Below are 27,126 nucleotides of genomic sequence, written 5' to 3'. Positions count from 1 at the left end.
GATGTCAAGGCAGACATGATCAATATGCCAGGTGAGTTATGGGAGAAATTTTTCTTGAGAGTGCTCATAGCAACATGGCTAGACAGGCATAACATAAATGACTGCAGAACAAGCATTCTAGTGACAGTGTGCAAAAACAAAGAAGACATTCGCAACAACAAAGCGGACATTCGGAAATGGGGCAATATAAAGGTTTATCAAACTCCTGTCATACAGCAGGAAACTGCTGGAGAGGTGATTGATAATGAATCTGAAGAGTAAGATGGGAGATGAGCAGTTCAGAACCAGATCAGGATGCATTACAACTGACCTGGTGTTTCAGACAAAGAAGCCAGAGTTAAGGTTAAGAGTCCACTCGGGCATTCCTACACTTGAAACTATATGCCAAGATCCCAAGAAAGCTGATTTGACCGAAACTACTTTGAAGTCCCAGAAATATTGGGATAGCCATTCAGTAAAGAGACCATTGTCTGTAGGTGATTTGGATTACATTGACTAACAATGGATATAACATCCTGAACCCAAATAAAAAGACCTGATAATCTGTACTTAACAGTACTCCGATTTACAGAGGGGTTCCTACTGGGAGTGTGGAGGGGTGCATCACGGTTCAGTTCAGACCTCATCATTACTCATCTTTGTGATGGACTGCATTAGTAAACTGGTTGGAGAGGACAGAAAAAAGCTGCTGCATCCACACAATGCATCATTACAAGCTGAACAGGAACTTCAGTTATGCATTACATTCTCCTATCATTTGCTGAAGACACATGAGATGACAGAGTACAGACAAATCAGTTGTCACGGCAGCAAATTGGGAAAATCACAAGAAGCTGAAAATTGAGAAAGAAGTGAAAACAGGTTAACAGCGTCAAGTATCTGGGAGGGCTAGCTGAAGAGATGGGAAGTCTGAATGTGGAGGTCAAAGCTAGAATCAGAAATGGTGTAGAGAACTGGCACAGATTGTCAGGGTATGGTGTGACAGAAGAACGTCAAAGAAGCTGGTGTGACAGAAGAATGCTAAAGAAGCTAAAAATTAAGGTGTACAAAACAGTCATGTGATCAAGTACTCCTGTATGTTACAGAAATAAGGACAGTGAAGACACAGCAGCTAGAAGTGATAATGACGTACTGCAGATGGATTGTAAGATACACACTGTGGGACAGATGAAGAAATGATGACATTGGCACAGAAGCCACAGTAGCTCCCACTACAAAAGTCATAAAGAATGGATTACGTGGTACGTGCATATGTGAAGAAAAGCAGAAGATTTGGTGAAGGAGATCTGACAAACAGGAAGTAAGAGAAAACAAAGACATCCAGTAGAGAGCTGGATAGATAGATTGTGCAAGAGAAGGTCTCAAACGTGACCGTCAAAGAATATAGGAAACTGGCACTGAAGAAAGCTGGCGACAGCCAGCACAACATCCTGACCCCATGCAGAAAATAGGTTGATGATTTATTCATTAATTTTACTTATCTTCTGTTGACTGATGTAGTCCCACAATGCTAGTTGCCTCTTCTCAGGGACGATATGAGCTGGTACTTACACTACTAAGAAAAATCTGACCAGGGAATTGAGGAACTTCCCCTTTTCTCTCGGTTGTGAGGGGGAACATTTTTGCTCTTGCACTTCCTGCTTCTGTTCCAGGCATGGAGGCTGCTAGGAGAACCTGTGTAGTAATGGAACGAGAAAAAAGTTGCTCTCTTGGTGAAAGCAGTGTGATTCTGTCAGCTGGTCAGAAAACTGTTGAGAAGCAAGAGAATAGTGCAAATAGGCAGTGTTTAGCAGAGTTTAAACTCCACGTATTTGAAGAAGTTGTAAACTTAAATTTCTTCTGGAGTTTTGCAGGAGGAAAAGTTGGATGGTTTATTGAACAAAGATGATAGTGGAGAAAAGTCTGAGATTTTGTAGTCGGATATGACAGATGGATGTAAGGTTACAGGTGCGATGCAGTCTGGAAAATCATATGCTAATGAAAATGAAAGAACAAAATGAACTATAAACTTTATTAAAAAGGAAAACGTTTTGTGGTTTGGACAAGAAAGAAGGAAGACATAATAGATATTTTGTCAGGGCTGGGAAAGAGAGAAGGGAGGAAGTGTCTACATATTTGGGTAAAACAGTAAAAGGAGGATATTAATAGGAGGAAAATGAAAAAGGATAGGTAAAGAGAGCAAATTGTAAGTACTGTAGGTCAGCATATAGAAAATATGTATAAAAGGTAAAAGAAAACAAGAGAATAGCAAGCAAAAAAAAATCAAGAACAAGTTAAGGAAGAATTTATTACTATTAGTAAATTGGATGAATTTATTACTATTAGTAAATTGGATGACGTACTTAGGAAAGTAAACGTTGATGCAGCATCAAGTCCAGATGGCACAGGGTCTGAAATGTAATGGATTGGCAAAGAGAGTGCTTGTTTTGAATGAATGCTTGCAAGAAGGGGTTAAGTAGTGAGATATTAAAATGTTTATGGAAGAAAGATGAATGAAAAAATAACTGGAGACCTAGCACGTTAAATACAGATTATATTTTTTATGAGAATAAAACAGAGGAGAATGGAAGAAGGACATTATGGAAGAAAGTATATATGGCATAAGAGGGAATGGATGCCAGAAATTACTGGTGGTTCAAGAAATTGTTTGTGATATTACAAGTAAGAGAGAGAAAGAGAGAGAGAGACACACAATGTGAAACTTGATATTAGTAAGGTATTTGATACAGCACAACCTGATACTTTGTGGGATTATGGAATAGGAAATGGAATTGATCAGAAGGATCCTAGGCATCACCTGGCAGGACCACATCCCAAATACGAACATCCTGGAGCAGGCAAGGATATTAAGCATGCTTGTCTTGCTCTTTCAAAGGCGCTTGTACTGGCTTGATCATGTCAACCATAATCGGGAAGGCTGAAGCCCCAAAGACCTTCTGTATGGCAAACTTGCCACTGGCTTCAGACCCACAGGAAGGCCTGCTCTGCACTTAAAAGACATCTGCTAGTATGATATGAAGGCAGGCGACATCAGTCCAACAGGCTGGGAAACGACAGCTGCAGACCATATCACTTGCAGACTGGCCATCAAGATAGGTAAGCAGATGAGCAGAGAGAGAGACAGAGAGAGAGGAGCAAGAACGCAGACAGCATAGGACAGCTCGAGTACCTACACAGCCAGGCATTGACTACACCTGCACAAACTGTAAGAGAGTCTGCCGGTCAAAAATTTAGCAGGCACTGCATTTCATCCACCAACTGATTTTGGTGATGCAAACTTCATCGTCCCTCGAGACAGAGAAAGGCCATCCTACCCAATGGAATTGGGAGACTGTACATGCCAGCATATCAAAAAATAATAGAGTGAGAATATTAGAGATTGGGTAGAGGAGTAAAGAAATATGCATGAATTGTGTTGTATGACATGGATGTTTCATTAATGGAATATTATTTGCATCGGTAATGAATGCAACAGTGAGTGAAGTAGCTTATAAAATGAAAGCTGCTAGATACGCAACACAAAAAAGTGGGGATTCCCGCAGTTTTGACATATACAGACGATACGGTTACTAAAAATAAAATATGGTTAAGAGAGTGCTGGTTTGTCTGAATGGATATTTAAAGGAAAGGAGAACGACCTTCCATAAAGATAAGGGTTTGGGTGAGGTTATGAAAATTGGGAGGGGTGTTTTTTTCATTGAATGCACGATCGTTATTACAGATTAATAACTTGGAAAATTATGTAGTTATGAAACAATGGGAGGATTTGATAAAAGAAAGGAAAGGAATATGTCACATGTGGAAGACTTCTAGATTAGCATTCAAGAAAAAGGCTTGGTGAATTATATTCTGCTCATTTGTACTTGTATAGGGTACAGGGAGAGAATGAGAAATTAATAATGATAAATGTTTAAATATAAAGTACAAACATTTGGGAAATTATGTAAATAAAGAAATAAACACTACATAAATGAAGAAATTAATCATAATCAAGAAACATACCAACAGAAATGAAAACTGAGGATATATTGAAGGATAGAAATATGCGGTAAATCCTTGGGAAAATTTACTAGAAGTAGTGATAAAAGCCATTAAAACAAGGAAAAGGTGGTTGCATTAAGATGGTTGAGTAATCAGGAATTTCTGTGGAGAATGGTAATAAATAAGTTACCAGTAACAGGGAACATGCCATATAAACAGAAAGTTGAAATAACGTGTTTATTTTTGTGGGGAGGAACAGACAGCACAGCATGTTATTTTGAAATGTAAAAAAAAAAAAGAGTGGTTAAATTTGGGGAAAAGTTTTGTGAAGAAAAATTTCTTGCGAATATTAACTGCAGCATACAAATTCAATCATCCAGAAAAATGCCTTACGCTGCAAAATGTATTACTGCCCAGCAAGGGACCTCAGTTCTAATAACAAATACTTATTACTTACAAAGAAGTCATATATTGTTGCAGGAGACTCTCTACTCCCAGTACACTGCTAAACTCTGGAATAGCATCCCCACACAAATAAAACTCTCCGACAAACTCAGTACTTTTAAACCAATTCTGGTCCTGCACGTGCTCATCTCAAGGTTAAGATTTTGTGTTCACCCTATGATACTCTCCAAATACTCTCCTTAAACAGAATACTCTAAATCTCCCACTGAAATGACAATTTTTATACACAACTGCTGCCTGTACAATCCACTAAGCTGCACATGGGCTCTCCACGGAAGTAACTTCCACCTCTGTAAAATCTTAAGAATGGATAAATGTAATGACCGTTTGTGTACGAATGTAAACAGAACGCACCTATTCTGTGTCAATTGGAACTTAAAGTATAATGCAGTGTAAACAAGTGGAGCTTTTCTCCCCAGGCCTCCACTGAAAATGGGTATTACCCAGTCAGACTTTCCTGACAAACAAAAACAAATAAGTAAATAAATAATGATGTAAACAATATAGATTATGAATAGGATTATGTACGAATAATATAAAAACAAGAGGAATGAACGTGTCATGATAGATAAAAATTTGTTTTATGTCATATAGGTTATTTTGAACAAAAGCCTGCATGACATTTTGTTTAACAGGAAATGGAGTTTGGCTGACATACTGAGAAAAATTAGATTATGGTTGTGGAAGGAGTGGGGGTCAGTTATGTACCTATAAATATAAATAGTTTGTTTATATTGTATTAACTAAAGGATCCCTACTCTTTTTGGTAGGTGCTGTGGGACTGTTTACATCCACCTGGGCTACCACTAACTCAAGCAGATGGGACCTTGGTTTGGCATTTTACCCAAAGGATGACACACTCAGGTGTGCAGCACCCACATAATGCTGCACTGCAGTGTCAGCAATCCAATCACCTGGAGAGGGAACAGAACCACAGCCTCCTGGTCTTCCAGCTTCAAAGGCAGGTGTACTACCACTTTAGCCATTGACACGGATTGTGTCACAACGAGGATGAGGAGGAAAACTCTAAGTGGGTGAGAAGTTTAGTCTCACAGCAGCAGCAGGTACACGTCAGTGGCAGCTCCAAAGGATTAGGAGCTTTTATTTATTACTACTTATTATTATCTGTTTGCAGAGGAGGCTTGCAAGGCTGACAGGCCTGTAATTACCTAGGTCGGTTGTAAGGCCACCATTATGGAGGGGCTTCATCACTGTACTGCTCTACTCACGAAAGACAAAGACAGTAGCTAAACAAACAGTTTAAGGTGTGTGCCTGCAAGGGCATGTCAAACGCTATTAATTATGCAACGAGGTTTATTGCGAGATCCCATGGAGGAAGTTGATTACTGGTCCAGTGGTGGGGCATCACAAGGAACCCCGATCCTCATCACTGGCACCAGTGGGGAAACATTCACTGAGAGGTTAAACAGGTACACACAGTATTTCTAGATGCAGCTCTCTGTATCAAGTGCAATTTCCCTTAAGAGCACACAGAGACCACATTCAGTCTGGGGCTGTTTTTTCTCTCTCTTTCTCCAGATCCCCGAAGACTCCCCACTGGCACAGCTCTAGAGCCAAGTCCTCCCACACTCTCACTGTCCAACCAGTGCTTCATGTCCCTGCCCAAGTAGCTGAGACATATACTCTTGAGATTTTGATATGAACACACACACACACACACACACACACACACACACACACACACACACACACACACACACACACACACACGTGAAAGGCTGGCCCAGGTTTAGTAGCTATGCCCCCTTTTGCCCAAACTACAAGTTAGTTTTCACTGCCACCAGAACCCCTTGAAAGCTACTTTAAGTCTCTTAGCAAAGGGTGCCCAATCTTACTGTGCAATAAAAATATTAATACAAATGGTAGTTTGACCAAGAGCAAGGCTATTAGGAGTGGCCCACAGTGTCGCCAAATAAGTACGCAAGTACCCTCAAAACTTAAATATTTCTACAAAGATCAGCCACAATGAAAGGTTTAAAATATATTTAATAATAAACAATAAAATAACATGACAATACTAAATATATATTCACAATGAGAGTTCAAAACCATACGAAAAAACATTACAGTAGAGGCTCACTAAGCTTCACTATATTCCCGACTGTATCTAAGAATTATACTATTCCCTAGTAACTTACTATTAGAGCAAGGCAGATGTGGTGAATGGATATTCTAGCTGGCAGGTCCAAGACAGAATACAGAATGCTCTGTCTCACTAAAAGACTTCTCAGATTAATATCTCAACTATTACTACATCTGACTCCTAATTCCCAGATGAAACCCCCACTGCTGGAAGTCATAAAACAATTGCATTCCTTCATGGTTTCAGAGGTAGTAATTAGTCCACTCCGAAGACAATACAGAAAGCTCCCTCGCACAGACTCTTGTCTCTCTAGCTACCTTGAAAACTGAAAGATACCATCTTTATTGCGTAGCCTATAAAGTAATTTAATTTCAGCTGTTTTTCTGAAGTTTGCTGGACTGAAGAAAACTCTCCATTGTCCCAACAGTAAGTGTACATTTGTTTTCTCTTCCAGTAGGGAACAATGTGGATACATTTTAAGCATAAGCACTTTACAAAACACCTTTTCAATGCAGCTGTACAAAACAGTTCCAATACATTTTTAAACACAAGCATCTTATATAAATCATGTTGACATTCACAAATTATATATAATTATTTACAAAATTCAAGACAGCAGTGCAAGCAGTATCTCCTTTCATGACACAAGTATTTTGGTTTTGGTTAGCACCTCCAGTAAATGATCTTTAGAGATAACTGGTAGAGTAAAGGATTTCGGTATTTTCTGGGCTTTGAATCCAAGTCTCTAGGAAGAAGTTTATAAAGATATTGACAATGTATACTGGGGTCAGAACAGAAAACATCATTAAGATTAGGTCCACACCCAGGAGACGTCATTAAGAATAGGCCCACAGCAATGTACATTACTTCTTAGTTTAGAACAATTTGTAATTATCTTTGGCTTCAGAACCCAGCCTAAGTCCATGGGCTCATTTAAAGGACCTAATAGTGCTCTTCAGTTTTTGGGAGGATTTGTAATGTTTTTGATATTATCCTTGAGAATACAGGTTTTGGATTTACTTAATTCAGGGAGTTTCTTTTGTTGTATAGTTTACTTATGAAGGTAGACCATCAATGTGTTTTGTTTTTGGATTTCCCGTGACACTTGGTTCTGGTAGAGGCTGCTAGCTCTATGCATTTTTCTAAATAGGGATAAAATTCTTTCATATACTAATAAGCTTCACTAAGACCAGGGGAGTTAAAGTCATAACTGAATTCTGATATTTTGTTATAGAGTAGGTCAAGGATGGCATGTTTGTAGTCCTTAAATTCAGTAGGGTTTGCTGTAAGGGATGTTGGGAGTTTAAAGAAGAAGGTCACAAAGTTGTGGACAGACTTCATTGGGGAGAAGCAATACAAGAGTCCGACATATTAGTAAAAAAAACAGGTAAAGAATGACATATTCCAGGAGGTTTATTTAGCAACTAGATCAAGAGAATTTTTATTAAGATTCAGATTTTTTTTTATCATATCCTACGTTGAAGTTACAAGTGTCCTAGTTTACTGAAAGATCACTAAAGTAAAGAAGAGTTTTTGCTAATAAAGAAATAAATTTAGAACACTGAAATCCGACAGGCTCAACATAAGACAAAGATGGTGTTGTAGAACAAGCTACTAGTTGATAATTAATCCTGTGTAGCGTGATCTGAGGTTCAACGAGTTCACTTTGTAGTCCCTAGGGATCCGCTTGGAAGCAATATGTTCCTAACCAAATATGGAGACTCGATCACTGGGTCTGAAGGCAGGTTAAGTGCCAAAACTCCAGTACAGAGGGAGCATCCTCTTTGCATTGTAAAGGAATTGGTTAAATGCAGGCACGGATGTTTCCAAATGCAGGACTGACTTCAATGCCAGAAATCTAAAAGTCTGACCTTGAGAGATCTACCTTAATGTGATCCAATTTCAGGACTGATATGTCACTTTGTTAGACTGCCCATCAAATGGACTCTGCCTAAAAAAGACACTGGGGAACACAAAGGCTTTAGCCAGTATGAGAAATTCCTGAAACAAGGGGTGCAGGCCATTCTTAAAGAAGCAAGCATGACTGTTGATTATACTGCACAATGCTACCATACACATGTTCTGCCTGGAAAGCGCGACCATACACATGTTCTGCCTGGAAAGTCACTAGCAGCTTAACAATTATCGAAACCATTTTGGTGTGAAGCTCACACAGCAAGTTTTTGGCGAGAAAGAAAACTAGTTTAATTAGGCGTTTATACCTCTGAAAGAGAAAACTATCAATTCATTGTCCATTGGCATAAGGTAGTTTTTGCACACTATGTTATGAGATCCAGAGCTAAAAGGCCATCAGCAGATATGAAACTAGCAGGCTGGCCTTCCATCTTGCCCAGTTCTAAGCCATTTAGACAACCTAATTAAATGCAGCAGAGGGCATATGTAATTATAGTAGAATTTACAAACCATTCAGAAGGATAACCAGTGACTGCCATTCTTGTCCTAGATGTAGCAGATTTTAAATGCAAGCTGGAAGAAAAGGTGTTAATAGTTCTAGGTACTGCAATAAGTAGTAAGCAAGCAGGAAAAGAGGTGTCTCAATCCTTAGCAGTGAAATGAAGGGGCTTCTTAGTGTAATCTTCTAGGATGGAGCCAACAATTAAAGTAAAGGGAAGTGTCATTCACCCGGTCAGGATAAAACAGACTAACATGCATAGGTTTCGTTCAAGCAGCTTTATTATGTACAAACATCAGGATGGAGGCAAATAAACTTGTAAAAACAGACTGACCATTTCTCTCATACATGTTCACTCTCTGGCTGCACTCTCAAAATGGCACTGAAGCTAGCATGTGCTTGGTACTTATATGCACGTTCAGTCCTTGGAAATACTTCTTTAAGGTACAACACACATACATATTCTACATCCTCCCTCCTTGAGGAGTAAATCATACTTCACTGAAGACACGGAACGGCATGCAATAAATACAACAAATCGACATGCAATTATACAGAACTAAATACATATACAGAACTAAACACATATAGATACGGTTGCTGTGTATTTCACACTAGGTCTGAAGATGCAACCAAATCGTGCGACATAGAATTTAGAGAATCAGGTTTAGGAAGGGGACCATCTCTGCCGAATGTTTAACCTTGACATTTGGAACATCATCAGGAATGGAAGTTGGAGTCCAGACACGTTCTGAAACAGCAACATTGTCTGGACTGCTCAGAGATTTTAGAGAGAGTCTGTATCACAGGATCAATGCTGCGATATCAGTTCTGCTACAGGAAGATACATCTGGAGCATTTCTCCCCGGGCCTCCGCTGAAAACAGGCTCTGTGGAACCTAGTCGGACTTTCCCGGTCAACAAATGATAAATAAATAAAAAATAAAGATGATGTTTGATTTCTCCAGTATGCCACGCTCTCAGACTTCACAAAATAGGATCTCAGCTCAGCACATATACCTGTAACTTGACCAATCTGGTCAAAACCCTTCGTTTGTATCTTCACTGTCTCTCCTTTTAATGAACGAAGATATCTGCTCTTATCATAATTGGACTTCTGGAAACAACACTTTCTGAATAGTTGGGCTTGGATTGTTCTGTTCTTAGCTTCAGGCCTCAATAAACTGGAACCGATAGGCAGGGTTGTTCTGGTTTGCCTAGATAGAAGTCTTTGAGCAAAAAAGAGCCAAGTACATCATCATGGGGTATGTTTCTGAGATCAAGACATTGGTATTGTCATGCTTTGATTTCTCTAGTAATTGCTTTGCACTCTGTACTGCATGTTCAGTACACCATTTAACTGCGGATATTCTGGACTACTAGTAACATGTACTAAGTCCCATTCTTTTGCAAAATTCTGAAACAACTGACTTGTAAATTGAGTACCACCGTCAGAGATAAGCTTATGAGGACTACCATGGACTGAGAAATGATGTTTCAACTTAGTAACAACAGTAGTGGACATTGCGTTAGGCAACAAATCAGTCTCAAACCAATACTAAGTAATGCTGATTGTTCAACTCGAATATATGTCAGTAGCTACTACAGACCAAAGTAGTTCAGAAACTTGACTTAGCTGAAGTGTTGTTTTTTTTTAATGGATGTGGTCTAGTATTATTTCACACTGAACAAGATGAAAGAACAATGCCTTTTGAGAAGGCCAAAATATTAGTCCCCTCGCCCTCTTGGTAAATTCGGAACCTGGGTGACCACGATGCAAAATCTGGATATATTCACATAAGGAAGCAGGAACACCAACTTTAGGACCTTTGAAAATAACGTCATCTTCCATCGACATCTCATCTCTAAGGAAAATAAGCTTGTACTTCAGGCAGTACACTGGATTGCTTTGATGGCCATTCTACCTGGATGTAGTAGTTGAGGTTTTGTAAAACAGAAAATCGGTCTTTGTATGAACTCTCAGCTCATCAAGTCTTGTGGTCGAAAACTTATGGACTTTCATGACATTGAAGTCAAAAATTCTTTGCATCAAGCTGTTCTGATTTACTTCTAGGCGATCTGCCAGATAAAGAAGTTTGCCTTTTGTATAGACCATTTTGAAAAATTGTACTTTTGCAATTTAAGCATCATTCTTTGTAATCTTGTTGGAGCGGAATGCATAGGCTTCTTAAAATAGTAACTAGGGGTTGATGATCAGTTTCAATCTGGATACATCTCGACCATATAATCATGAAACTCTGAACATGCAAACTGCCAAAAGCTCCTTCTCAAATCTGAGCATATTGCATTTCAGTTCAGGTAAGATTTCTAGATGCTTATTCTACCGGTCTGCCCTCTTGAAAAACTGCGACAAGACCAAACTAAGAGGTGTCACAGGAAAGAGCAACTGGTTTACTGACATCATAGTATCTTAGTGTAGGTGAGCGGCAATTTTCTGGTCAAGATCACTGAATGCTCTCTGGTGCTGTTCTAGCCATGACCATGCAACATTTCTGTAAGTCAGCTCTCTTAAAGGTGCTGTCAATTCTCTGAAATTTGTTATACACTTGCCCAAATAGTTAACCATACCAAGAAAATGCTGTAGAGCTTGAACATTATTTGGAGCGGGCATCTCAAGAATAGCCGTTTGCTTGGATGGGTCTTGTCATAACACAATACTAGTAAACAAATTACCTATATATGTGACTTCTGGTAGTCTGAATTTGCACTTCAGAGGATTGAGGATTGAGCTTTAAAAGGTCACTTCACATGCTCTGTCTAGGAGGTTTCTGTCATGCTCTGCTTCACCATTGCCTCCGACCAATAAGTCATCCACTACTATGGCACAGGGATAACCTGAAAAGATCTGTTCCATTGCACGCTGAAAGACTTCACTTGCAGAATGTATTCCAAATGGCATCCTGAGGAATCTATTATCTTCCAAATGGGGTACTGAATGTAGGCAGTAATGAAGACTTGCGATAGAGTATCACTTGCCAAAATGAACTCTCTGCATCCAAGACAGAAAATACAGTGGCATTCGGTATCAGGGCTGCAACTTCCTTGACTGTTTGCATGGGATGAGGAGGTTTTTTCAATGCCTTATTAGTCTCTTGGGTTAATGCATATTCTAATCTCATCCGAGACTTTTTTGTGAGCTGCTACCATAGAGGATACCCATTCACTTGGTTCTGTAACTGGACAAATTGCACCTTGCTGCACCATTTTATCCAAATGAGCTCTGCTCTGCATAGCTATTGGAACTCTTCTTGCCAGTCTGACCACTGGACTGACCTCTGGGTCTAACTTCATGGAATACACAACTGGAAGCTTGTCATCGTAGACATCAGCATATTCTGAGAAAATAGCATCAGTGAAGCTGGAACTGGGATATGTGCTTATGGAATGAACCTATTTAGTGAAAGAAGGCAAGTCTGTCTCTCAGACCCAGTAATGACTGCACAGGTCTTCGGACTATGTAAAAAACACCAAATTGTAACTGTTCCCAGCCAAACAACATGAAAGCACTACTGAATCTTCAGTTTGAATTTCTTCACCTCCATATGCAACAAGTCTCACACAACTAGCCACATTACGTTGTTCACCAGCTTTTACTTTAGCAAATGTTACTGGTTCAAAGTGTAATGTCATGTCATCAGAGTCTACTTTGAGCTCGATGGGTTTGCCATGGATCAGAACAGTACAAAACACTTTGCCCTTTGCCAGCAAATCTACTACATTAACCTTTTCACCAATTACTGATGCACCATCTACATATTTTTTTTTTTTTACACTTGTAACATTGCTGACCAAATGCTAAACAATTTTTTCTTTTAGATTCATGGTTGAAACGACAATTCCGACAGAAGCTTGATTTGGGTTTTGCTGACTCACCCTTGTGCTGTATTAGGCAACATTTGTTCTGCACTGAGCAACATTTGTCCTGTACAGAGCATGCTCCTTTAACTGAACTGGTTAAAAAACTACATGGTTTCCCTGCCACACCCACAGCAGCTGCAGCTGCCATGTGCTTAGGCCTGCTTTCACTTACCACATGCTGCATGTGGTCTACATTTGCTTTGGAGCCTGCTGAAACCATGCTCTTGTCACTTGTAAGCATACTTGTGTCTTTCTGTAACTTCACGGATCTGACAAATCTCAGCAGCTTTGCTCAATGTTAAGTCTCTATCACGAAGCAAAATCTCTCTCACAGCAGCACTATTAATACCACACATAAGCCTGTCCTTTATGAGCTCATCTAACAAACATGCAAGTTTTAGCTTTGTTTCAAGTCGGTAACATAAGCTGCAAGCGTTTCTCCTAGCCTTTGGTCTCTTGTGCAAAACAAATGCCTCTCCAATGTAATATTGGTCTTGGGGTTGCACTTTTCCCTGAATTTACACTTCAAACACCCAGGATCTTCCCTTGATTCAGCCTAAACAACAATACAACAGTTTTCATCTTCATCCTCATACACTGCTAGTACATACACATGTGAAAGCTCTCTATCATTGGCCTCTGACCCAGATAACAAAATGAATACCCTGGTGTGTGCATCTTTATCCGAGTAAGCTGCTTGGATGAAAATATCATACTCTTGCTCAAATATTCTCCAATTCCCTGCAATATTCCGATCAAATACAAGTAGAGCTGGTTTGTGAAATGCCTCTGCCATATTAACACATCAGTGAAAGCTTTTTGCAAGTATGCACGAACACACACACACCTATATATGTCAGAAAATTATGTCACCACTTGTAACTATGCTCAATAGCAAAATAAGCCTCAGAGTTACTGAATTCGGAAATACTTTGCAAAATAAGTCTCTGTGGCACAAGAACACTCTTGAAATTATTGTACTGTAAAGTCATCTATCCACATTGTAAGAAACATTTCAAAGTAACTGCACATTGTGAATAAGCAGTACACACCACACAAACTTCCAAAATGGCTTTACTTTGCTAAATAACTCTTTACAGTACAAGAAACACTCTGTAATGGCAGCCCTTCGCAAGTAGGCACACCCAGCACAAGAAACTTTTTGAAATGGCTGTAGTTTGACTGCACTTCAAATAGTTGCACTTTGCACACAATAAACTTAGAAATAAATGCACAGTTATAAGCACTTTAACTCACTTTGTGATGCTTCGAATAGCTCTAGCCACACTTTGTGATGCTTCGAATAGCTCTAGCTCTAGCCACTCTGAATAGCTTCAATCAATGCAAAATAAATATTTGTGCCAAAACACTGTAATTTGCCAAAAACATGCAACTGCCTTGCTTTATTTATGCTTAATATGCCCTTTATTAGATTTGTTTTGCCCATTTAGTTGCTTTTCTTGTGCTTGTTTTACTCTAAACATGTTCATTTTGCAAATCCGAGGCAACTCTGAACCTTCTATGTACTTTTCTGATAATTTCAAACATTTTGTTTAATTAATAAACTTATGATTTTAGTTTGCTTAATAAACATTTCTGTGTTACTCATTTGCTTAGTAATGCTTTCTGTGCCCTTGTAATGCTCCATTTTATCTTAATAAAAATAATCGTTTGGGCAAGTTTTCATTAGCTCTAGTTTGTTTCTAGCCTGTTTTCATTAGCTCTAGCCTGTTTTTGCTAGTTTCTTTTATTTTACTGTCACTGCAGATTCTGCTCCTCGAATCTCTGGAAATCAGTCTTTGGAATCCTACCTACTTCTAACATCATGTCATTCATCCAGTCAGGATAAAACAGACGAACATGCGTGGGTTAACGTTAACTTAGATAAACTTGTAAACAGACTGACCATTTCTCTCATACATGTTCACTCTATGGCTGCACTCTCAAAATGGCACTGAAGCTAGCACGTTCTTGCTATTTATATGCACATTCAGTGCTTGGAAATGCTTCTTAAACGTACAACACACATACATACTGTACTGCAGGCAACTAGAGAGCCGCCAAGTTTAAAAGAGCAATACAGATCAGCTTAGTGGATATCCAGTATTCTACAATCAATGGAATACAACGGGGAAGCATATGTACATACATACCCAATGAAAGAGGAGATGAAGGGAATTTTGTGACAATATAAGGAGCGGATGCGAAAAGAAAAACTGACTTTTTACAAACAGAAGAACAAGTGGGAAGATTGGATAATAGAATGGCCAGGAACTGCCTTAGAAGGTTTACTATCCCAGTCAGTGCACATTGCTGCACTTTTTAACTTAAATGCCACGATGTACTTTTCATCTTATGTAACTAGAATTACACTGGCAGTTTCTTAATAAAATTGTAAACTTTTTAATAAGTACCTGCCCATATAATCCTACCGATTCCTTGCTAACATCACTTGACATCTTGCATAGGAGTACATTCACAGACTTTAATAGACAGGCCCTAGCACACGTGCTGTGAGGCACCAAGTCAAGTCTATAGACATGGCCATACTTATACCCCCCTGCTGATATCAGAGAGAGCAAAGTTCAATAAACTTTGCAGTGATGTCATGGAAGGAAGATTAATAGGTTGCATTTCATGAGAGTGCACCTTAAAACAGGCATGAACAGAACAAATCTGCAGTACAGCACTTGGGGGGGGGGGGCATATTCCATGGTGGGTAAGGTATGTGAACAAGAGTGAGTGTACACTTTAATGCAATCACAACTCCTGAACTAGCCTGTCTCTAGGTCGGTGGCAAGAAAAGACAAAAGACTTCCTGCACATGAGCTTTAAGGAGTTTGTTCAGTATGATGACCCGATTAAAAAAAGGTTCATACCTGGATTGATGTGGCACTGGTGTTGTCTAATGCCACTGGCATGATCCATACAGAGAACAGTGAAGGCATTTGTGTGAGGACCTGAAATGGTGTCACCCTGACCTGCTTTGTTAGTGGATAGTAGAGGTTCATGAGATGCAGCCATTTATAGTAATTTCACTAAATAACTGCATTGCAATTTGGCAGAGGGATGCCAGCAACAAACTGCTCACCACGCCACAGGACATCAAAGGCAGATGAAAGGAGTACTTCCATCAGCTTCTAAATGAGGAACCCTCCACAGAAGCTGTACTGCCCCAGACGACCTGGAATGAAAGAAAAACATGAGCCCACCACAGGAGAACAAAACAGGGAAAGCAGCCAGTCAAGAAGAGGTCAAGGTAGATATGAACAATATGTTGGGTAAGCTATGGGAGAAATGGCTCCACAGTTTATTAACAGCAGTATGAGAAGGCCCGTATCCTGGATTACTGGAGAATAAGCATTCTAGTACCAGTATACAAGACTAAAGGGGACATTCACAATTGTGGGCAGTATAGTGGTAACAAATTCTCGTCACATTGCATGAAGGTACTGGAGAAGGTGAGGACAGTTAAAACAATGGACATCACCCTCATAGTTCAGAGCTATAATGCATTAGCTACTGCACAGAAGGGACCAGAGGAGGAAGTCTCTCAATTTACATCAAAACAAACACACACCTCAGGACTGGTCAAACAGTATGATATGGCTCAGCATCTCCACATCCAAATTACAATAAGTAAACTCCTATATCACATCCTTGAAACGTACAGGTCCACAGACCCAGGAAACACATAGCACATACTGGAGACCCCCCACCCTATTCAACCCAACATCATATTCATGGGTAATTTTAACTACCTCACTATAAAATGCTAATTATACACGACCTCAAACAAGCAGCCCCAAAGATTCCTGGACTTTTTGTAAATACAAATGGCCTGAACCAGCTAGTCTGTACACCTCCTAGGGGTGCCAATATCCTTGACCAGAGTCTTAAAAAACACAGGAGAATGTTGCAACCACCCCCAGTGTAATGTCCTCACTGGTCAGTTTCAACCATAAAGCGGTCTCCTTTGAAATAGAAATAAATCCGAGATTCCAGCTAACCCCGAAACTTTGATGAATTATTGTAAGCAAACTTCCTACAATTAAGTGACACCCTAGCAAAAATTCAAGCCCCCCCCCCCCACAACGCTGAGAAGATCACTGCCTATGCAGAATTGTTCACAAATCTCTGTGCAATCATACTAATGATTGTGTAGAGACATCTGTACCTACAGGCACAGGATAAACTCAAAAAAAACAAGCCACCCTGGTGAAATCTCAACATCACCAGGTTGTTAAAGGAAGGAAACCATGGCAAACATCAGGAAGTGCATTGCCCAGTACGGTAAATACTTTCATTACTGTCAACAGCAACTCTAGTAGATCAGTAGAAATAGGCTCCCAGGCCAAGGACAATCACAAGGCATAATTCAGCTATGTCCACAACCTCAAAGGCAACAAACAATGTACCAAACTAATTGTAAATGGACTGAGCTAGAAGATGTAGCAAATCTACTGCCAGACAAATTTAGATCCAGTTTTACCCCCCTTCCCCACACATCTCTCAGGAAACACCCTCAGCTATAACTCCCCCAGCTATCACTAGGGAACACATCCTCAATGCACTTTCCAAGGCCAAGAACACTACATCTATAAGCCCCGATAATATCACAGGATGAAAACACACTATCAGTACCAGAATCACTGTTTAACCACAGTCTCTAGACAAGCTTCATGCCAAGCAAATGAAGGAGTGGAACTTTCATCTCTCTGTACAAGGGCAGGCAGTCTACAAATCCAGGTAGTGCAGAACTACTACAAATCGGACTAGTCTCATATGCAAAGACATGGAAAGAATTATCCATTGAAATGATGAACAATGACACAGGAAACCTTCACACACTAGATTCAAACTGCAGATCATGTCCACTTATCCCGCTGGACTTCTTTGAGAAGGTTAACAGGATGAGGGCAAAAATGGTGCATACTGCCTTCACTGGCCTGGTCAAAGCATTTGACACAATAAAAAGTCCACAGGTACCACAAAGGATCGAAGACCAGCTGCTCTAGTATTAAAATCACCACTTTAATGGAAAACACATACAAATCTGTGGTACCTGTGGACTTTTTTCTAGTAATTTTCAGTGCCTTGGTGATGGTTTACAGTGCCCGAGTGTGGTATTGTATCAAATGCAAACAAATTCAAAAACTTTGGTAGAAAAACCTTTGTCACCTGCTGGATGGCCAGCTGCCTCAGATAGGAACCAAGAATTTAGGACAAGGGATTATACCTTCATAAAAAGGCCAGTCACTAGCAGAGTCCCTCAAGGCTTTGTGCTGGGGCTGACAACTGCAAACAAGTATTCATCACAGAATGCCCTAAAAACACAAATACCCTCAAAGAAGGTCTGATACAGTGACAGACCCACAGTCTAAAACTAAATGCTAAGAAATGTGTAATAGTATCCTTTGGGAGGATGGTTATTCCTGGATACTACCACATTGAAACTGCACCCTTAATAGTAGACCCACTGGTCAGGGATTTGGAAATGCATGTAAACAATAACCTGGCCTTTAACCATTGTATGTCTATTATAGTAAGGAGATCATTCTATATTGTGCAACTTATATGTAAGGGTATGGCATCTAGGTCCAAGGATGTCATTGTTTTTACTGTATTTGGCCTTCACCAGCTAATCACAGAATACAAATGTTCATTCAGTATGTACCTTATTAAGCAAATGTGACAAGAGAGGCATCGACAGTGTTTCCTCATAAAAAGAATACAGGGCATAAACAACATGACCACCTCAAAGTCCTATCCCCTGCAGACTGCTGAGAGTTGATCTATGCCTGGCCTACAGCATTCTCTAATCCCACTTTGATTAACTTGTTGCACAGCTGCAAAACAAAGAGCTTTAAAATCTAGGGACCTAAGCCTCCTCTACAACATAAACAGGACATGACAAGAGGAAGAGACAAGTGTCTCAAAGACCCCATCCCTTCTCCAGAACAGGTTTACCATCCATGTGAAGCAGAGTTCTTCCCTAACTCAACTGAAGCACAATTTGGACCAGTAGATGGAGAAATCATAAATTTACCCATGGACTGGCACCTATGTCTCTATTAGCCAGAGGCTTGACCACCCATGCCCAAGCCTACATATGCCCCCTTAAATAACCCAGGGTATCAAAACATGTCAGGTACATTTCGGAAGCATGGCTGGGCTTAAGACTAGTAATCATCTATGAACCTACAACAAATGATAATCTGAGTAGTAGAAAAGCATGACAGGAGAGAAGCAGTTTAGATTCGGATCAGGATGCGGCACAACAGACCCAACGTCCGCAGAGAGACAGATCGCTGAGAAACTGAGAAAAGGCTAGAGAGATGAGGAGAGAAAGTCTGCATGGACATTCCTACACTTGAAGAAACCATGACAAGATCCCAAGAAAGTTGATTTGGGCAGTCCTGCAATGGTTCAAAGTCCCAGAAACACTGGTAGAATTAATGCAGACTACATACACACAAAGGACCCAATGGCACATATACAGTGTTCGGACTCAAAAGAGGGGTTCCCAGTGGAAATGGATGTGCATCATGGTTCAGCTCCAAGCCCACAGCTGTTCATACTGATAATGGACTACATTAGCAAACAGGTCAGAGAGAATAGATCAGCAAAGCTGCTGCATGCAGACAGTGAAACATTAGAGGGGAATGAAATGCAAAACTGAAGGCGCGCAGAATGAAACTAAGTTTAAATAACACAGTTGTAAAGGCAGAAAATGGGAGAAATCAGAAAATTGAGACAGAAGGGAAAATGGTGGAACAGATTAACAGCTTGAAGTATTTGGGAGGTGTGCCTGAGGAGAAGGGAAGTCTAAATTAGGAGGTCAAACCTAGAATCAAAGAGGATGCAGCCAACTGGCACAGAAATTTAAAAGTAGTGTATGACAGAAGAATGCCAAAGAAATCAAAAAGCAAGGTATACAAAACAATGGTGCGATCAGTGCTACTGCATGGTACAGAAACCAAAGCAGTTAAGGCAGAGCAAGTGAGTAAGCTAGAGATGATGGAGAAGTGCCTTAAGACAGGCGGTAAGTTGCACACTGTAGTACAGATGAAGGAATGTGGACATCAGAGAAGAGCAGGCAGCTCAACTTGCAAAAAAGGAATAGATTATGGTGCTTTGAGCATGTATGCAAGAAAGTAGAAGACAGTCTGATGAAAGTAATTTGGGACAGACAGGAGGAAGGCAGGAGAAAATGAGGGCATCCAGCAGAGATATGGCTGGATTGTGTGAGAGACCTGCACCAGTCAGGCATGACTGTCAAAGAAGGTAGAAAAGAGTCACTGAATCAAGGGAGGTATCAAATGTTGAAGCAACACCCCATGTAGTAAATGGGAAAAAAAGGGGGGGGGGGTTGCCAATCAAAAAATGCAGAGTGACAGCTCAGGGACCAGATTTTGCAGGGCTTAGTGGAAGTCCATAATATGGTCCTACAAGTACAGAGGTGGTGGTTATAAACATTCTCCTATATTAAGCAGTAGGCTATGGAAATCAAAGTTGAAAGCGCCCCCACAGCCGACAGTACTGAGGAGTTTTTTCGGTGTCACTTGCCAGGGAAAAGAACCAGCCACTCACACTAGATGATAGTTTGGATGTGGGTGCTGGCACCTAGGATCCTTGTCTGTTTTCGATGCATCAGGTTAGTACTGACCATACTATCTGGTACGACACGTATGATCCTTGTCTGTTTGCGATGCATCAGGTTAGTACTGACCATACTATCTGGTACGACACGTATGCACATGATGGAATGGTTATGACCACTGATAGCTGCACTTCTGCCCTGTAGGAACCACTGCCCTCAGACAAAACATCCTGCCCAGCAATGTGTGTGGTACAGACTGTTACATGCCAACAAATGCCACAATGTTCATGTCACGAGGGATAATATAACCATATAATCAGTGTGCTCACAATGACGACCTATTCTGCAGGCTCACTGTTTCCAGTGGTGGAAGGTTCATCTCAGTGGGGCAACTGAAAGATGACATCAGCAGGACTGCCACAGATATCATCAATGGTAATATGTATGCAGGTAGCATGACCTGATGACACAGAGGGATTGCCTGCAGCATTTCTGGAGAAAGGAACATCCATATTCATCAGTACAGGGGTCCTTGTGGAGGCAGGTTGAGCACAAGGCTTTGCTGGGGCTTGGCATACTACCTGTACATGCAACATGAGCTGCTACTGCATCTCCACTGGACACAGCCTTAGATATGTGACATGCCTCAGACATGGATGCATTCAAGATAAGTGGGAGACACAGGGGAACCCTAGGATGCCATGATTTTTGTACTGTCCCCAATATGCATGCAACACTCAAGAATCAACAAGCAGATGTGCAAGTTGCTGATCTAGGAGCAAACAACAGCTATGCACAGTACTGCAAACTGGGTAAGTGTACTTAGAATTATTTTATTATTTAATTTATTTATTTTACATTTGTTGACTGGGAATTTCTGACTGAGCTGAGGCCCTTTTTCAGCAGAGGCCCAGGAAGAAAAGCTCCAGTACATACAAGTATAACATGAAGTACATTAGTATAGATTTTATACAAGTCAAATAGAGCTAAATCTTATACAAATAACCAATATATGTACAACCAATTGTTAAGCAGAAAGGAATATATAAAAGTACAAAAATCAGGTTTTTTTTTTTTTTTTTAATCAAATCAGACCAGTAGTTATGTGAGTAATAGTATTACAGAGAGAAGTACATAGATTGAGGAAAAGTTGAGAATGGAAAGTTTTCAAGAAGGGTTTGAGCACTGGAGGAAATGTACCTACTGCACAGTGAACTGGAGTACCGACATAATGAGACAATAATGCTAATGTGGTAACTGGTAGTGAACGTTGCCTCCACAGTTACATCCATGCCACACATCATGATTGCCCTCTTCTCTGAATCCACTGGCCATGGGGGAGTCTAGATATCAGGTAAACATTGTCTCACATCTGAGGACAAAGCTAGCACATAACCTCGTTCTTGGACATGCTCAGAGACATTTCCTGGGCTTTACCCATGGAATGCCTCTTAATGGTGCCCCCATAATTCAACCGCATCACTGTCATGGGTGGAACCTGCCCTGACACATGTAAGAGGCACAGCACACATACTGCCAGTGGTCCAAACTTCACCACAAACCCAGTCACTGGTGAATGTGACATCTGACAGAGCTAGTATCGCCAACATAGGCACTGCCATTTTACAAACTATATGGATGAGTGTATAATGGGAGTCCCCTAAACAGGAGATGTGTGGAAAAAGTCAACGTCAATCAACATAAACATCTCTTACTTCCTCTATTTGACCTTATTTGTGGTGCTGCGGTAGTGTTGTCGCCTCACAGTAAGACATTGTCCTGTTCGATTCTCAGCTAGAGCGTCTTCTGTGTGGAGACATGCGTGAATGGGCGTTCCTTCGTTGAAGGTTGTGCATCAGGGCTGGCAACTCAGCACGTAAAAATCTACTGCCAATCATTAGCTGACCGGAGTTCCACTGTGGCGACCCCTAACTGGGAAAAGCCGAAAGACACAACAACAATAACAACAACACTCATTATCTTTATGTATGCCAATGTGATCCACATAAAAACAGCACATGTCCAGTGGGTATTAGCTAGGATTACAATGAAGTTAAGTACAAGGTAAAACCAGGTGGTCATGCGTTATTCTTCATCTTACAATTCCCCCAGTTCTGACAGAAGTTCTGCAGTCCATGAAAGAAGGACTGCTTTTATACCACCTTCTCTAGCTGTGCAGTGATTACAGCACTTTGTGCCAAAGAAGTAATCCTACATCATAAAAGACAAAATAAGGCAAGAAACGCAGGATAACTGTGCAAAAACAATATTCATTAACAATATTCATTGTCATTTAAAAACAAAGAAGTCTACTGGCACAGAGAAAGTTTACATACATTTCTGATTCACATTTATGCACGCTCTCTCACTTCTGGATTCCTCATTAACACAATGTCCACTTCACAACATACATCTGGGAGAATTTGGATACATTATTTGAGGAGTCTTCAGAAATCAGAATGCTAATGTCATTTCATTAGCAATGCAAAAAGAAAGAAGAAAAAAAAGAAAAACTAGTGCCCCCCAGTACTACATGCAAAGAAAAAAAATAAAATGAAACAGTGTGAAGGATAAAAATGGCAGTTTTAGTATAAAAATGTTAGCAGTTTAGTTCTTTCATCCAGTACGTACATTTCTTCAGAACAGAATTAACTGAAGGACCAAGCTGCTTAAACAGCTTTCTAAAATCACATGATGAAATACATGAAATGAAAAAAATATATAAAAACATTAATAAAGCTAATATGCTTTCAAATAAAAGTATAATCATTCACACATTTTAATACATCTATAAACATTATCAAGAGATGACAGTAACATCAGCTTATCAGTAAGACAGCAGGGGGCCCTGCCTTGAAAATACATTACATCTCAGACCATGTGCTTTTTACAGCAGTAAAAAAAAAAAAAAATACCCGCAAATAAATACTTGTATGCATTTAATAAGGACAAAATTAATCATTTACTTATTTCTTACTTACCGTCACATGCACTGACATTTCTCACTACAACCTACTATGCAATCAAAGCTGTGTCAGTGCAACCCACCCTTGCAGAACTCATTAAGTGTATTTCACAATTCAGGTTCAAAAAGAGTGTTTCACAATTTGGGTTAAAAAAAAGAGTCACATCATGTAAATATGGTTTCTTCACAGAACTCTGTATAGAATTTTTTGCTATACAATCCTAAATTCTAATCTCCTTCCAGCATGTGACTGGTTGCACCATACATAACTGCCAGCCATGCTTTCTAACAGACACTAAAATTGTAAGGCCACTCACTCACCTACCCATACAAAAGTTCTTACCTCCAATTTCAAGACAATCCGTTGCATACTTCCTTCCATAAGGCACACTGTTCAGGATTCTGTATGTCTAGGGTTAAAAAAACAGAGAAATACTAAGCAGTCATTTAAAGCGAATTAAGTCTGTAATTTCTTGCTGACACACCAAAGGTATTCTAACAACGCCTATTTCCTTATCCAACATTTCACTTCCTGTCTGACTATGATATGCTTCCCTACAACACCTGATACATATTTACGATATAAGCAAGGGAAGGGTTTATCTAAATATTAAATGAGATGGGCGGGTACATCCTAGTTTCAGTTTACACTGGTAGGAGATGGCTACAATATCAATTTGTGCACTGGTAGGAGATGGCTACAATATCAATTTGTGCTGTGTGTGTGTGTGTGTGTGTGTGTGTGTGTGTGTCTGTTTGTTGGGGACAGAACAGGTTTCATACATTTTAATTTTCTTTCATCTTAACACACTATATACAGTGCCTTGTAATTTTAAACAGTTCTGCAATTATTAGTATTGTCAGGCATTTTTACCGCACAACATACAATTTGATCTGGAATCATTAGCTCACAATGTATGTGCAGTGTAAAAATGCAGGAGTCCTGCTCATTTTTTCTTCTTATTAACGTGAGAGGAGACAAGGTGTTTCACTTTTTGTGAAAACTGAGGCATATTTGTGTGATAAGCTTCCCACATGAGGAATGCAATAAAATAAATACTCAGCTGTATAAACTCCTCCTTTAAGTAACAGAATAACAATAATAATAAACTGTGTAAAAGGCATGCTCAAATGTATGACAAGCTTTGTTTGGGAGGTATACAATAAAAGGAATGTACAGCTGTATAAACTCCTCTGAATAACGGAATAAAAGGCAGGCAGAGACGTATGACATGCCCCCCCCCCCCCATGAGGAATACAGCTAAAGGCAGAAATAGCTGCAGTACAAAAAGCATTCTCCGTGATAAATTTTGTCAATGGCAGGTGAAAATTCATGATATGATTTTCTTGGGAGATACACAGTGAAAGACATGTAACATAGGTTCGCAGTGACAGGAACACAGTAACGTCAGCTACAGTTGTATGACAATCTACCTGTAGATATATACAGTAAAAAGCAGATACATTACTGTGATAAGCTTCCCCTCACATGCCTCTCAACTGTACAGATTTCTGCAGAATTTCCAGATTTTTGCCCCATATGTCTGGTCTATTTGTCATAAAATTGTGGGTTTCTGGCAAATCACTGGCAAATTATTGAGGGTTGAAGTCAGAACGACAGATTTTGAGTTTAAGACTTCATACCCTTGAGAAAATTCATAATAATGCAAAAGCTGTTATTCTATCAACCTTCTAAGTTTATAAGAGCAATATTTAAAAAGTGTCATAGGTTCATAGGTTCATACTAGGCTATCTGCCCTAGGGCATTTATAAGCCTAGCCAGAATGTGTTTGGCTTTCACCACCCATTTTAAATTTATTTTGCTATGCCCTTTTTCGAGGTTAGTATACTGTGCCTCTGTCTAACAGTGACACAGAAGTGATACCCGGGGTAAACCTACGATCTCCCATCCACTCATCAAGATTCCTCTAGAAGAGAGTCAATGAGGGACTCTGCCTAACCTGGACTGGGATTTTATTCCAGAGTGAAGGGAGCCTCTGGGTTATGAATCTGTCCCTCCAGCATGTCATATTTATTTCAGTGCTGAGGTTCAAGTCTCTCGAACGCGTAGCTCAATGGGATTTGGATTTTCTGAGGTGCAGCATGTCCATTAATTCCGGGTTGAACATGGCTTTATACGTCAAGTACAGATCGCCTCTGAACAGGCGGTATGCCACTGAGTAGAGCTGGAGTTTCTTTAACCGGGCAGCATATGGCATCTGTTTGAGCCCTTTGATCCTCTTGGTGAGGTACTTTTGGGGTCTTTCCAGTTGCTGCAGGTGTCTGGTAAGATACATCCCAAAAGGGGCATTGTACTCAATTATGGGCCTGATGAGGGATGAGTAAAGAGGCACGATGACCTCCCCTGATCTAGATGTGAATCCTTTCATGATTAGGTGGGCTATATAAAATGTTTTTCTAACCACTTTGGCCACGTGGTTGTCAAATGAAAGATTGCTATCAACTTGGGTCCCCAGGTCCCTAATTACTTATTCTGTACTTAATGGATTACCACCTATGTGATAATTTGTGGGCACTTTGTTTTTGCCAAAGGGGATGACTATACACTTTTTGGCATTTAGCTTGAGGCCATGGCTCTGGCACCAGTTGTCTGTTTCTATGAGGCCCTTTTGGAGGATGCTTGTGTCGGCTGGAGAGTCGATTATGGTGCCCAGTTTGCAGTCATCTGCGAACTTGGTCAGCCACAGTCCTTCCGTGTTGGCCTGTACCTCTGAGAAATATACACTGAACAAGAGAGGTCCCAGGACTGAGCCTTGTGGGACACCACTTGTAACTGGTTTGGAGTCTGACATTGCTCCAGCAATTCTAACCATGTGGGTTCTGTCCTTGAGTCAGTTTGCAATCCATCTAGTCACATAGGGGTTTATATTTAAGCTGGTGAGCTTATCTATAATGCCTGAGTGGGGTATTGTATCGAAGGCTTTTGTGAGGTCCAGGTAGGCTGTATGGACCACCTTCCCCTCGTCAATGGCCTTGGTGACTGTTTCAAAGAAATCAACCAGGTTTAAGAGGCAGGATCTGCCCTTAACAAAGCCGAACTGGGTAGGATCCAGTGTCTGTAGGTCCCCAATATCTTTATTTATGAGGTCCATGATGATCCTTTCCATAGCTTTGCAGACCAAGCTAGTCAGGCTTATGGGGCGATAGTTTCCAGGATCCGTTGAGGCACCACCTTTATGGAGAGGGACCACTGTTGCTGTACGCCACTCTTTGGGCACATATCCCCTAGTAAGGCTGAGATTGAACAGTAGTTTTATGTTTGGGTTTAGCTGTTCTTGGAGTTCATGTAGGATGCAGCCCAGGACACTGTCTGGTCCCATTGATGCTGTGTTTTTTGCTTTGGAGAGGGTGGCTCTTACCTGAGCATCTGAGATGTCAGGGGGGCAGCACTCTGCTGGGATAGATATTTGCCCTTTTGGTGGGGAGGGGGGGGAGTTTGCGCTGAACCTGTCAGCTAGGATGTTGGCAATGTCTGTGGGTTCAGTGTATTTTTTGTCATTTTGGACTAATTCTGAGCATATCTGGGAATTACCACCCAGGTTCCTAACATAACTAAAGAAAGCCTTGTGATTATCCTTAGTGTCCTGTGCAATTTTTCTCTCAAAGCTGGCCTTAGACAATTTTATGAGTGCCCGTAGTTTTTTGCTAATACTGATCAGTGATGCCTTCCCTTTTTGGGATTTTGCTCTATCATTT

At 40.3% G+C, this 27,126-nt stretch overlaps 1 protein-coding gene across 1 annotated transcript in view; it reads right to left on the bottom strand.

The window, feature by feature from the left end:
* Positions 1 to 23,959, bottom strand: part of LOC122798731 (oocyte zinc finger protein XlCOF6-like) — a 338,042-nt gene extending 314,083 nt beyond the window's left edge. Inside the window, exon 1 of the mRNA XM_044067832.1 lies at positions 23,753 to 23,959. Coding sequence (XP_043923767.1) covers positions 23,753 to 23,791 — 39 coding nt within the window. The 5' untranslated portion in view covers positions 23,792 to 23,959. The remainder of the gene's footprint in view (positions 1 to 23,752) is intronic.
* Positions 23,960 to 27,126: the final 3,167 nt, after the last annotated feature.

Source organism: Protopterus annectens, chromosome 3.part1 (assembly GCF_019279795.1).
Source record: "Protopterus annectens isolate FY-2018-M chromosome 3.part1, PAN1.0, whole genome shotgun sequence".
Lineage (NCBI taxonomy): Eukaryota > Metazoa > Chordata > Ceratodontiformes > Protopteridae > Protopterus > Protopterus annectens.
This window is presented reverse-complemented; position numbering and strand designations above follow the sequence as displayed.